This window comes from Haemaphysalis longicornis, unplaced genomic scaffold (genome assembly GCF_048455015.1).
Source record: "Haemaphysalis longicornis isolate Haplotype H1 unplaced genomic scaffold, Haemaphysalis longicornis Haplotype H1 scaffold_1, whole genome shotgun sequence".
In the NCBI taxonomy this organism is placed as follows: domain Eukaryota; kingdom Metazoa; phylum Arthropoda; class Arachnida; order Ixodida; family Ixodidae; genus Haemaphysalis; species Haemaphysalis longicornis.
In genome coordinates, this window is record NW_027526203.1 from 318,287,028 (window position 1) to 318,301,399 (window position 14,372).

At 48.5% G+C, this 14,372-nt stretch overlaps 1 protein-coding gene across 1 annotated transcript; it reads right to left on the reverse strand.

The window, feature by feature from the left end:
• Nucleotides 1-2,398: 2,398 nt before the first annotated feature.
• Nucleotides 2,399-9,913, reverse strand: LOC144170316 (frequenin-1-like). The gene is made up of 2 exons (XM_077700045.1): nt 9,672-9,913; nt 2,399-3,134 (listed from the first exon to the last, which is right to left on the reverse strand). Exons 1-2 carry the CDS (start codon nt 9,911-9,913, stop codon nt 2,759-2,761), a joined length of 618 nt encoding a protein of 205 aa, XP_077556171.1. The 3' UTR covers nt 2,399-2,758.
• Nucleotides 9,914-14,372: the final 4,459 nt, after the last annotated feature.

A 14,372-nucleotide genomic window follows, 5' to 3' on the forward strand; every position in this document is an offset into this window, starting at 1 on the left:
AAACAAATAAATAAATAAATAAATAAATAAATAAATAAATAAATAAATAAGGACTTGCACTCTCCGCGTTGGACATATTTTGATTGGGTACTCGCCAAAGAATGCTCCCGCATTATTAACGAATAACGAACTGTTTCGGCCACACGCACTACCCTGTTGCCTCTTCACGTGGTTCTGACTTCAAAGGCTTGCCAGTTGGCCATGTGCTTTAATCTTCCTTAGGTGCAGGGGAAGCTACAGGAGGATTTACATCGTGAATGTCTTTGTGCACTGTCCGCGTCTTCCAAGACACATAATGGTGATAGAGTTGTACCGGTGCAGGAACCGTCTCGCTTGGCAAGTCATCATCGCGACCCTCACCGCTGGTCATCACCGGCGATGAAGCTCCACTAAGGTTGGACGATGCTCCCTGAAAATGTAAGGCTGGTTGCCAAATGTACGGCATGCCCCGGTTCTGATGATAATACACCAACGCAAGGCGGGCTGATTATAGCACCAAAGCCACTATCTTACAAAAAGCAACGCATTGACCAGCAAGAACGAGTTTCTTTTGCCGCAGCGTAATTGGTACCCTCAACAACAACAACAACAACAACAACAACAACAAACAGGAAATGTTTCGTAATCCGCGGCATGCTCGGAATACATTCACGCCGTAAAGAGAGGTGATTGAGCGCTTTCCCCATTGGGTAGTGTCTGGGAATGTCGTGAATACTACCGTGGAATGAGTTGCGCGGAGAAAGCCCGCAGGGATCACCGGATAGGTATTCCCTTGTAGGGTTACCTGCTTGCTGCGAGTGAGTGATTCTGAATTTCTTCAAGCACGGCCTTTCCCGACACAATGTGCGCCGCTTCATGAATACTTCACGAGCAAAAGGCTCTGCGTTGTGTCCGCTTTTGGGGCGTATGACTAACTTGCAGCCCTGCTTTGGAAGCGGTAGGGTTTAGGCTTCGTGGCTCTAGCGCTAGGCCTAACCGATGGCTCCGTAAAAGATATAGGCTAAAAGCTTGTTTGGGGAAAATCTACTCGCCCATTTTTTCCCTCCACACCGTCATGCCACCGACATCGATTTATCTCATTCCTGTTGTGCGCTAACCTCTCCTCGCGATGCAAGTGCAGGAATGACTAAGGAAACACAGAAGCTATAGTTAAAATGAATAAGACATTTCGATGCGTGCCAATGTACGCGCACATGGTAAAACGTAGATTTCTTAATAATAAAAAGGAAATAAAATGGGTTAGGCAATTGCTGTAGATATGAAAATAACCAAAACCAAAGGTTTAGAGGAAGTTCTTATTGAATTAATTCCCTCAAGTACATCGCACTATATATGCACCGGGGGTTGTGGCGTGCCCCCGTAATCCAGCTACTAGGAGGCAGGCGCTAGACGACGGGTTGAGGCTGAGAGTTCTGCCCCATGCTGACCTATGTTGATCGGGTGCCCGCGCTAAGCTGGGCGTCGATATGGTGGCCCATATGGACAGGTCGCCCAAAGGGAAGCGAATCGGCCCGGGACGGAAACGCAGCAGGCAAGAGCGCACCGCACTGCACGTTTCGGCGGCATTAAGTGTGTTTTTTTTTTCCGCCGCTGTTACAGTATCAGGGCGGCAATGAATGGGGACGTGAACTTCAGCCATTTCGCCACAAAATCTACCAGGGGCAAAAGGCTCGTACCCCTGCATGCTGTACTTTGAGGGAGACAAAAACAATTTATTCCCAGGCCCAGCCTTCCCGCACATGGGTGTCCTGTTTAAATATCACACAGCCAAACGAGTACCTTTCGGGGAAAAAAGTGTGTTAAAGTGTTCATGTTGTCACACCAAAAAAGTGTAAAAAAACAGACTGCGAGTAGAGGTGCGCAGTTCGTTCTTCATCTGATTCAGCCGGTATGCTAAGGCACCGAAAAATTTTAATGAAGGAAGAACTGGCTCGAAAATTCTGCAGAGGAGAGTCAAGTGAGTTTCTGGGCGAAGACTTCATGGTGAACTGGGCAGTTACGAGATGGGAACGTTTAGGTAAATTTGATCAGTCTTAGTTACATTGGCCGCATTCAAAAACACGAACTACACAATTACGCATTAAGTAACGCGCAGCAGAATCTCCTTATTGCGCTTGAACGGAGCCTCATTCCACAATAGTGACCAATGCCTCCTTCAAGCCCTGTATAACTCCATTGAATTCCGGCGTAAAAAATTGTGTCAAGCGCCCACATGCCCATTTATGCGCTGATCACAGCAATTCTGATAAAGGGCTTCTTTCCAGTTTTTCGCGGCAAAATATTTTGTTTTCAGTGAGGTCGAGGGTTCCTTTTTTTCGGAAAGAAAAGCCTCCAGTTTGTATGTTCTCATCCTTAATAAATACGAGAAGAACTCGGCCAAGATTTTCAATAATTAGATTTCATCAGGGTGGTACGGTACGCAGAACTAATTTGCTTAGTTAACCTTCGCATCGCAACACACGCGTGCATAAACGTTCGTATTAGTGGGAATTGCTAACTGGGCGGCTGGATGTCTGGCAATCCTCGTTTTGCCCTTTCAAATTATCGAACCTAACAGCGCTGGTCACCCAATAAACGCGGCAGTGCGGGCGTGCCCGCAGGGTGGTGCGCATCACACGGGGGCGATACAGGGGCATCAGCTCGGGAGAATTTAGAACCGGCCCTCAAAGGGCGCTCCAGAGCAGTAGGGGAGCGCCGTTCTAAATGTTGAGCCCTGGAACCACGACGGCGGCCGGACAGCGGCACGCGAGCGGTGACGTCAATTGGTCTCCACCACCCGGGAGAAGGCGCCCATGGCGGACGAGTACACGTGCAGCACGTTCTTGACGATCCATTCGTCTTGCTTGAGCACCTCGCGGAACTGATCTCTGCTGACGAAACCGGTCCTCTTCACGTCCAGGCGGCGAAAGATTCGTCGTGTGCGGCGCCGGATGAATTGCAGCTTGTAGTCCTCCATGTCGGGGGACTCGCCGTGCAGTTGCCACAGGGCCTCGACCACGTTGATCATCTCGTCCAGCGTCACGACGCCGTCCCCCTTCTGGTCGAACACGTCGAACGCCCAGTTAAGTTTGTCGTCCGCGCTTCCGCTCACCGTGATAGAGATCGTTTTCACGAAGTCGCGAAATGTGACGTACCTGCAACCAAGAAACGATTTTGACTGCGTCGCCATTCCTCGCGCTCTTTCGGTGGGTTGGGTGCGGAGTTGCAGTACATCGAACTATTTTCGCTGCAAAGTTGCAGTGTAAGGCACTGACGAAATCTCACTTTCGCAGAACAAAAACAGAATTTGTAATGCAACGGTGTCGAATACTGTCAAACCTCCTTCGAAGGCGGCCTTGGCCCGGGCTCTAGACACATTTCCGCAGAAAGTTCGAACGCGAAACGCTCTAGGGCCAACAGTCGATCATTTGAGGGCGACGCGGTGTCTTAAAGGAGCCATGAAGACAAAATACAAGTTTGTTTTATCCGAAAGGTTTCGTATTTTACAGCGTCCCCAGCGCTTGCGCGGCAGCAAATGATGCCGGAATCACTGAGAAATTAATCAATTCAGGGTAAAATTTTGATTCTGCCACCAAATTGTGTGCTTTGGTGACGTCTACAATGAAGTCATAACGGCGCGTATTCAAACTTCCAGTGCGCCAATCGGCTCTGCCGCCTTGCTTGCCGTCAAGCCTCCCAGATGGCGCTAGCATAGTCAGCACTCCGCCGTTGCTTTGTTTTTGACAGTATTTACGCCTGGATTGTTTTTGTTACGGTAGAAAGTAATAGTTTCGTGAAGCATGGAATATGCTTGACAAACAGGGTCACGTAAGGCAACGTCGCTTACGCGAATCGGCCAGCGTCGTATAAGACAACTCCAAAGCGTCGGAATGCTGTGCAGCTAAAACAAGCATAGTGCGCCCACTACCAGCAGCAGTGCGCATCGGTACTTCTATGTTTATGTGTATTTTCGTAACTTTTGTTGTTTGCCGCACCATTCTTACTGCTGTAAAATGGATATTCATTACATTCAGGAGCAAATATCTCGTTCGGCAAGCTTATAAGCTCTGCCTAAATTTCGTTTGCTTTTGCCGGCTTCAGCCAATCGCACAGCTGGGCTCATATGACTTCATAGGTTCTGTTGCGGGAAAAGAGCTAGTGGGTCGCATGGTCATTCCATTTTTTTTCCAATTATATAGCTTGTTTGGGCGAAGAGTAGGTTAAAAGTGGTGTCATTGTGATTCTAACGAGGCAACCTTTCGAATGAACCAAACTTGCGTTTTCTCTTCATGGCTCCTTTAAGCCTCAGCGTCACTCTCGACAATGATTGGCTAAGAGGCCGCGTGAGCAAGCACCTCATGGGCCTTGCCAATACCAAGCCACACTGGTATGGGCAGTTCTTCCTATTGAGGCATTGTATGCCTGGCTCCACCCAACCTTAGTACGAATAAAAGTATTATTATTAACCAGTAACCCGGCGCATTGGGTTCTCGCTCCATACAGTGATCGCCTAGCTTACCAAATACCCGGTAGGATGTGACACTACTAACAGGGGGTTGGAGATCATGTCTATCGGCCAGTCGCGTCATTGTGATGCGCGTTACGCGTGGTCGCTTGCCACGTGCTAAGCGAACTTGGCAGGACCGGCGAAAGTGCCGATGCCTGGCCGAGACGGAGAGATGGGTCAGGTGGGTTGGCCGCAGATGGACAGATGGGCACAGGCCGATGGTGTGTATCCGTGCCTATTTATTTCTTTTTTGAGAATAATCAGCGATCGGAGCTGAATAAAATGATATGGGTATATTTAATCAACCCCAAACACGCATGGCTATACAGTTAGGTGGAGTATTACAAAGTATAAGCGCTTCATTACGAAAATAAGCGCTTCACTGTTTTAAAAGATATCCCAACTATCATGAGCCAATTATTTATTCATTCTATCTGTTTCTTTCGGAACATGGCTGCCAGCCTTCTCGACTAATGATTCATGTCAACGGTTGTATTATTCTTCATATGATTCTTGTGTATTCTGATGCACCCGACGAACGCTTTTCTGGTAGTTTGTGCCCCCCCCCACCCCCTTTACAGTTGTTATAAAAGCACTGCAGTCCTGTTGTTGGTATGCAAATAGTGATGACATCCAACTCCCAGACGGTCGATGCATCGGAGTGGTAGCCGCATTTTAAGCAAAAAGACCGTGAACTTAGCTCGATAATTTTACCGCATAATATCGCAGGATACCGCGGAATACGCCGCATACGACTATAATACGACCCAGCCGGCTTTGGCCGGCCTTAGCTGGCCAAAGCCATAAATAATTCAATAATCTTGAGGTGCCTTGCCATTGCACAATTTCCCGCATATCTTGCTTACTCTAGCATGTGGTTTTGGCGGGAGGGGGAGTTCACCCGAGATTACAATGCATGTTTTGCAGTGACGTCAAGCTACGGAATGATAAGCGGCATCGCGATACCACTCAAAATACACAGTGACGGTAACAACTCATTGCCAACTTGGGAAAGGGATGAAGGGCGGAAGAACGGTCCAGGTAGACTCGAGAGGCAGTTGCCTGTTAATGTACAGTTCAACCTGGAGATAACGAAGTTGATAAAAATTTGCAATTTTTCGTTACATGCAGGTTTTCGTTACATGGAGGTTTCGAGTTAAGGCTCGCGTGAGTGGAGTAGAAAAGAAACCAAAATGCTAGACATCAGTGACGGTGAACTCACCATTCAAGGATTTATTTGACTGTCAAAAACTGCGTGATTAATCCGCTTACTCCTTTCCCACGAGCTCAGTCCCTACACGGCACTCCGAAGGAGTAAGGTAATTTACTCCCGTATTCACAAGCGCATCTTAAGTATCACTTTTGCTTTTGACACTTTTCGGTGGCTTAACGCGTCTCAAGGACCAAACTTATGCTTAAAGGACGCCTTTTCCCGAACTTGATGCTCTTTTCCGCACTGAAAACTCGCGAGAAGGTGCTAGCGGGTGTGCTGTACCGGGCGGCAACGTTCTTCTTTCTCGCCGGCGAAGACCCCACTTAAAATTGCTAGCTAGTTTTGGAAAGACAAAACTTTTCGGTTTCTGGCAGCAGAAATAATCACCGACGAACCGACTTTACAGATAGCAGAGGAGACACGTGACTACACGCCGACAGGCAGGCGTAGCATTTAACCAACACCGCACTCACTCGTGGAAACGCACGGTAGTCAGCGGTGCGGACAAAATACGCTAAATGAGTATACTTCTTCAGCCGAATTTTCAGAAAAAGAGCAAAAAACAGTAGCTCTTTAGCGTAGCGAATTCGTTACATCGAGGTTAACCGTCGAACGCCTTCATTACATAGAGGTCGCAAACACGTGTGTTTCAATGGGGCTGGCAATGGGGAATTGAAAAATTTCGTTAAATCCAGGTATCCGTTACATAGAGGTTCGTTGCATCCAGGTTTGCCTGTACACCTGTTGAGAAGCGGGATTCCTTTCCTCAGCAGGTACAGTTACGGGTTGTCCAGCGGAATCGTGATCTTTTTTCTTAAAATATCAGATCTCTCTTCTCAAGGCCGTATGACCCACTCCTCACTGACCCGTGGAGCCGATTGAAGATGGGGATCGTATGCGTGCGTTTTCATGTCTACGAATGTACGTGGGGTCACATTCTTGTGCTCTTACCAATACTTCCATAAGAGATACTAACCGCAGACCCAACAAAATTGCTTATTGAACTTCTTCCGTGAAGGCGCCTTCTTCTTAACCCCCAAATGGGATATTTCGGTACATCAAACTTGGGGTCACATCAAACCTCTCCCGTTCCGTTTCGAGTTTGACCAATCGACATCAGATGTTACAAATGAAAACAGTAATACAACTCCATAAGGTATTTTCTTTCGAGTGTATGCTTTCCGTGACTCTATTTCAGATATAAGCCTTCCGCAAGTTAGTGGTCGAGGAGTAATGGCTTCTCAGTAAACAAACCATTTGTTGCCGTGTCGAGCTGCGTAGTTGTACCCCTTTTTCAACAATGGACAGAGATCCCAACAAATTTGAAGATAAAACGAAGATAGGATGCAGTCTTGCAACAAGTGCATGGCAAACTGATTGAGTTTCCAGCCGACCCATTCCCAAACTCGAAGACAATCCCGTGGCTCAGTTCTACCACTATGAACTCAATTGACCAATCCTTTCAGCCGGAAAGTGACGATGTCGGGCGTGCATTTGACCCAAAACTTCGCTCTGCGCTGTGGCATCACGCAATGGAAGCATGACGTTCTGCATAGCGCAGTGCCACAGTGCACGCCACATTTTTTAATGCGAAGCTTTCTCTGGATCTCCCAGTTTCCAGAGGAGAAGGAGGGGGCTGCTGATGCTTTCTAGCGGGGCGCGTCGCTGGGTTGTATTCCGGCGAAGCTGCCTATTGCTATGATCCAGCAGATTATCTCCGGCAAAAGAACTATGTAGACAAAAATAGGAAGCGAGCCTAGCGTCAACTTGCGGCGCCCACTGAAATCCGCGGGATCGTAAAACTGTGCGTCAGGCCTTCGGCGTATGAAGATAAAACAACCTTCATTAAATATAGGGGATGGTCCTAGAGCCTTCATATTTTGATGCAAAACGTCTTATACTGGCCCCAAAGAGTTGTCTTCCCTGCAATGCGTTTGTGCTTAGAGGTGAAGCCAATTTTAAAGGAATCGGTTAAGCTTAGTTTTTGTAAGCTGGCTTTTCCACATTGAACAGTGAGGCATGACCATCTACAGTGGTAGTATGATTACAGAAAACGGCTCTAACTCTTGCGTTATCGAAAGTATTCCGAAACAAATTACATGACAATTAGCCACTACGACGGCTCTAACATAACGCCGAGTTTCATTTTCTACAACAAATAACGCTGACCTTCGCGCACAGCGTCCCCCGGGGAAGCGACCGGGGCAGTGAAGTTACACCAGGTGGTAGTTGAGAACTTATTTTCCCAACTACTTATCGCGTTCGAGCAAATAGTACCAGATAACACTGACCTCCGCCCGTGCATCGCGACAGCGGTGTCAGAAGGCGACTGGCGGCAGGGAAGCCCAGATCATGCGTGTATCACATTCTCTGCTCTTGGAGCTGTCGGCGTCTAACAGCATACTGGCCAGCAGGAGCGCCTTCGCTGTGCAAACAGCAAATGTAAGGTGACAGTCGAAGAGGGCCGGATGGCCCCTTCCGCGCCGCTTCCGACGACGAGGAAATCTACTTCCACAGTAAAAACACCAGGCGCAAGCGTAAAGCTTCGATATACGCCGATGGCCCCCTATGTGTGGTGACCGCCAATTGTGTTTTTTTCGTCAAATAGCATGCATGTTGCCGTAATTCGTTGAAATTGCTTTGCTGGCGCCATGGATTGGTCACTCAAGTGCATTGTGATGAAGCCGAGCCTTTGGATTGAATTAGTGTATGGTGACAATGCACGTGCGTACACTGAATAATTTAAGTTCACTGTTCAACGTGCCCTACTTTAGTGGTTAAGTAGGGTCAGTAAAGTGAAAACATGTGAAGGTAATTTATTGTAAGCTCAAGGCCATCGGGGTAATAACCTCCATCCATGCAATTTCATTTTAGATGCGAAGCATCTCTTAGTCGACCCTCCGTCGTCCGGCGTCCACACCTCTCCTCCTATCCACGCCACCTGTGATAACACCTCTCTCTCTCCCCTTATCCTCTCCACACCACCTGTGCGCTAGCGCGCGCTGCTCCTCCTCTCCACCCCACCTGTGCGCTACGCGCGCTGCTCCTCCTCTCACCTTTCCACACCAGCTGTCCAATCACGCACATGCGCGCTGCTCCTCCTCTCCACTCCCTCTGCTCTGCAAATAAACCCGGTCCGCGCTCCGCTCAGTTGCTTCTTCGGTACTGCGCCGTCCGATGACTGGAAATGGACGCCAACGATTCCGTCAGCGAACTGGCTGGCACACCTTCAACTAGCGCCAGCTAGCACACTGTAAGAACCGCGAGCACCTCCGAAGACAAGGCTGCACAGAGGAGAGCTCGCGACGCCGAATGTAAACGGCAGCGTCGAGCAGCGGATTCCTCGCTTCGAGAACGAGAAGCCGCTTTGAAACGCCAGCGGCGAGTAGCTGATCCAGATTGCACGGCTTTGCATCCCCTCAAGGTTCCCTCGTGGGAAGATGGTGTAATTTTTTTATGCTAAAAATACATATTCAGCCGTCAAAGACAGCGGGTCTCGCAAATACGGCGTATTGAGACCTTTACGCCGAACATGATGGTCTTGTTTTATTCAATGCGAATTCGGCATTGTATGCGCCGCGGACATAGCTCGCTAGAAAGGTAAACGGGCGTAAAGATGCCCCGAATAATTTAACCCATCTGAGACACACGGTTTATTTCACGCCGTGTTTCCCTCTTTGCCTGTTTGTTTCACCGTCATGCGGTATAAGTGGTCCCCGTCAATTATTACCTCTGCACAAACAGATGGCATCCACTGACAAGATGAGATTTTCTGGATAAGTTGTAATTGAGACAAAATAAAAATAATGGCAAGAGTGCTGCTTACTCTTCCGCACAGCATAGATTGTGTAAGACCAAAATCATCTTTTTTTTTTTCGAATTCAATATCGCGCTTTTTCATCGTCCCTGTAAGGCAGAGCTGTGCTTCGAGTCGCAGGACCACACGCTTCGAACACGCACCGTAGTGCTCACCCGATTCGTCGCTTGTCCATGGCGTTAAAGATGATGTCCATGAAGGAGTCCGGGTGGCCGTCGGGAAACATGGATCCGAAGGCCACCTTCATTTCCTCCCGCGCGAAGTAGCCGCGAGGGAAGTACGAAAGGAACTCCCGGTGCCATCGCCGCAGGATGCTGGGATTCAGCCCCGTGCACTCAACCAATTCGATTAGCTCATCACCATGGAGGCGCCATAGACGGGATTTTTTCAGCCCCATGGCCGTTGGGCCATAGGATTCATCTGCGTACCGTACACAGCCCCTGGCCGACCGCCGGCCTACGGCACCTTCGTCGTCGTCTACGTCGCATGGCTGCCTGTGCCGAGCTCATGCGCCCCCTGTCTCCACTGAGAGACAGGGCGAGAAAAACAAACAAATAAACAAACAAAGTCGTTTTAGTGCCACAGCAGGCGTTTTCGAACTGGTGGGGGGTTATACGCAGATTTCCAACAATAAAAAAAATATCTGAGGCTGATCAAGCCAGCATGATGCAAGTGCGACGTTTGGCATCAGCCAAAAGCGCTATGACGCAATGTGCCAATATTGTACCTACCACATGGTATACAAATTATTTCGCGATGATTGCCACGTTTTTCAGCACAGGTTTCGCACTTCATGGCACCAGCGATGCGCCCTTCCGTTAACCGAATTAGACGGCACCCAACGGATTGTCCCGAACCCGTTGGAGCTTTTAATCGAAAGGGGGTGGGGTGCTCATCTTTCTGTTGAGCGATACCACGCTCCTTCTCCATGTGACCCGCAAGCGTGCACAACCGGACCTTGAAGATGGAGCCTTTCCAACACTGAGTAATCTGTATAACGCGGGACCATTGTTACGCGTTCTACCGCGAGAACGCTTCAACTCTTGTAAAACCATGCATGAAATATCGGTACACCCCGTCGCAACGACTACACATGACGCTAGCATCCCGTATAGCCTTTGAGGTGATCTCCGTCACAATTCTTAATCGCATTTTGGTGGTAAAATGTTCTTACATGCATTTATTGTACGATACATTGACTTCTTCGCCAGTTTAATTGGTCGGTATATGCCAGGATGTGTTAATGTTGTTGTTATTGACAAACTTTATCTTGAGCCTGCTGATGTGGGAGTGGTCCCTCATCCCATTAGACCATGGGACGGCCGGGTTGTGTGCAGCACTGTACCTGGAATAGGCAAAAAAAAAAAGTCGTCTTTGCCCGCATCGGCCTTGACATATTTTATCCTGGAACATATCCGAACCCGTTATCCAGACCACATCCAAGTGTACACGGATGGATCTGTGACTTCGGCCTATTCGGCAATCGGCGTATGGATGCCGTCAGCGGGATGGTCCATTAAAGAAAAGCTCAGCCACAGAACATCCTCCGCCGCCACTGAGCTAACAGCTGTCAGAGCAGCACAGTGTATACTTCTTTCCTACTCCCTGCCAGCCTTGCAACTACAGCAGACTCTAGATAAACGGAACTTCAAGGGACCAAAAAAATTAGTTCCGTTTAACAGGAGTTCCGTTTACTGAGAGACATGTGCAAAGGTGCAAATTTGTGTGCGTACACACTCTTAATGGAACTCTAAGCACTAGAAGGTGAATGTAGCTGGTAGTTTTTCAGAAAGCAAGAAAACTACAAGAGGCTTAGGCGGAGCATTCACAAAGTTGATTTGGCAACAATGAGTCACTGTGCATTACAAAATGCATCAATTATTTTTGTTTGAGTCCTTGCAACTGCATTTTCACGGAGGCTAGAGGCCGGAACTTCGGGAGTGCTTACGAGCCACCGAATTTAGAAGACGGCAACGTCGCAATGAAGCGCGAATAGCACCACGATGGCACGAACGAGGCGGCAGGAGCTGAGCCCTGTAACCTCGGCGTCTTGAATCGAGACCGAACGACTGGAACAAGAACTGCGATGTTGCATTCGTTGCGCTAACACGGCTAACCACTTACGAGACGAGGCTTACGAGGCCAACGAGGCTAAAAAAAAACACGGAGGAAGAAAAAACAAAAACGAAATAGCGGGAACCGTAAAAAGCTGATTCTCATGCCGAGGGGTCTCACAAGAAGTTCCGATTCTAGTTCAGTTTACACGGTGATGCAGAAATTTTAGTTCCGATTACCGGAAGTTTTTTTACTTTATCTGAACACAAAACCAACCAACTTACCGTCTACTGTTCCGTTTAAGCGGCAATTCCGTTTAAGCGATTTCCGTTTATCGAGATTCTACTGTACTAAATAAGCTGCCTGATTGTCGCAACCAACTTGTCTGTGATATGAATGAAATATACTCAACTGTGGTGCGCGAAGGACATGAAATTTGCCTTAAGTGGCTACCAGGTCATTCTGGTATAACGGGCAACAAGGTCTCCCATGCGGCCGCCAGAGAAGCCCACGACCCCAACTGCACCATTGGAATCCCGTTTTTCAGCGATGATAGCAAAGCAGCTGCATTTGACCTAGGATGGCAACTCCAGCTGCCGGCTTGTCAGGAACTCCTGAGAAGGTATGCGCCTCTCGATGTGGTAGACCCCAAGTGCGATTTCCGGCATCCGTGGGGTCTGCCCAAGCGCCCTGAAGGCGTGCTACACCGGCTGCGACTTAACGTTGCACACATCCGCACTGTACCTGGAATAGGCAAAAAACACTTTTCTTGCGGAAACAGGGCTAGAAGAGGTTCTGCGAACCCTGTGAACATATACATTTTATATATATGTGTGCATCTTCCCTTCCCCTCCTACTTTCCTTCTTTTTTTCTCTCTCTCTCTCTATTTTCCCCTCTTATCTCACTGTAGTCACCCCCATCTGGAGTAGCAAGCCCTACAGCTTTCATTAATCTCTCTCTCTCTCTCTCTCTCTCTCTCTCTCTCTCTCTCTCTCTCTCTCTCTCTCTCTCTCTCTCTCTCTCTCTCTCTCTCTCTCTCGTGTTGTTTGGACGTCGGCGGCAGCAACTTTAGTGGCGAAATGTGACCGTCTACGCCAGTCATCGCAGATACCCCGGTGCTCCTCCATTGGCGACAGGGGCAGCGCTTTATCATCGCGGTCGCTATTTGCAGACCGCTTTCACTATCGGCGTGGATGACTTATACAGCGATTCTTGCCCATAGTTTAGCTCCTTTACCGCATGTGGAAGTTGGTTGTCGCTAAGAGTTTAATTCAATGAGCGCTGACAGCTGTAACTATGACCACCTGCAACAGTTTGTTAGCGCTGGCTGCGCCATGTCTCCTCTTACCGAGCCACATGGGGGGAGCGACGTCACGAATTCTCGTCGTACGTCGGAAGTTGGAACCACTCGGCTGCGTCACCTTGTTTACATTTATACTGCATGACATCCCATGGATGTCTATTTGCACTGTGCATGCGATAAATAATACCTATCTATGTTACGCGCGACGCAGTCCATTTATTAAATGCAGAGCATTTCTTTAACTCACGATGTCACCCGGCGTTGGCGTGCCTCGGCGTCCGCAACAGCCGTTCCAGGTGCGCCCTCTCCCCCACTCCTCCTCGCCTGCTCTCCGTTGCTCCTCGCGTGTTCTCTGCGTGCTCGGATCGCGTTCAGCAACAGGTGGGGCGCGCATGCGTCGTAGTTTGGCGCGGGAGCAACAACAGTTGTGGCGTGATCGTGACGTAGTCGTGACGTGGTCGTGGCGCGGTCGTGCCGTGATGGGGCGGTTCTTGGCGTTCGCTCTCGCTGTCAATTTCTTTCGAACAAGATAATAAATGATGTCACGTGACCACTTAATTACGACTCCTCATTAATTACAATAATAATTATAACAATAACAACAACAACAACAATAACAACCAACAGCAACAACTGCAACAACATTAACGTAACCCAACCTACTTAACGTCGTACGCCCCCCGAAAATGCTCTGCATTTGACCGTGCCCCTCGCGAGGGGGATGTTTCATAAAAAAATTTTTAGTACTTCAGCCAGGGTATAATAGCGAGCAAGGGAAGGGAACTGTAGCAATATCAACCCAAAAAATTGGTTCTGCCACTCTTTTAAAGCATACAATGTGCAGCTATTTCCGAAGATTTCGGCCAATTTAAACTCGTTTCCCCCCGTAAAAATGCGTTCCAAACCACCGAAGGAAAACAGTGCGAACGACGCTACAAAAGCTAGAGATTCACACAGAACAGGATTCACACAGCCGTGCCTTTGTTCTGTGTCAGAGAGAAAGAATGCTTTAATGAAAGCTGCAGATGTCAGCTCCCTAACGGTTGGGCGTGTTACTCCAGATGGGGGTGAACAAAGTGAGACCAAATAGCGAACAAAAAAAAAGGTTAGGGGAGAGAGAGAGGAACAGGAATAATACATTACGTTCACGCCGTTTTCATTCGAAGTACGATGCACCAACTAGCCGACCAGCAAACACTACGTTCCCAACCGCCGTTTCCTTTTTGCTATCCTCCTTCCCGATTTTGTTTCGTCGGCTGTGCCGTCCAACTGGCAGGTGCGCAAGACAAAAGTGAACAGTCCACGAGTTCGTTAAGCAAGAGATTCGCATTCGCTGAAAATTGGGGGTAAAGAAATATTTTGGGGTCGAGAAAACCACGGTGACGTATAACTGTGGCGATTCCATCATCCTAGCGTTATTGAAACAAAATTGAGAAAACGCCTAAGCCCTCATTGTAACGTGTTTGCGAAGGCATCAATGTTCAGTTGCCGAACGCC

Coding starts and splice junctions, on each gene's coding strand:
- LOC144170316 (XM_077700045.1), bottom strand. CDS start 9,913: ATGGGGCTGAAAAAATCCCGTCTATGGCGCCTCCATGGTGATGAGCTA. Junction 3,135..9,671: donor ATGGACAAGCGACGAATCGG/GTGAGCACTACG, acceptor TCTTGGTTGCAG/GTACGTCACATTTCGCGACT.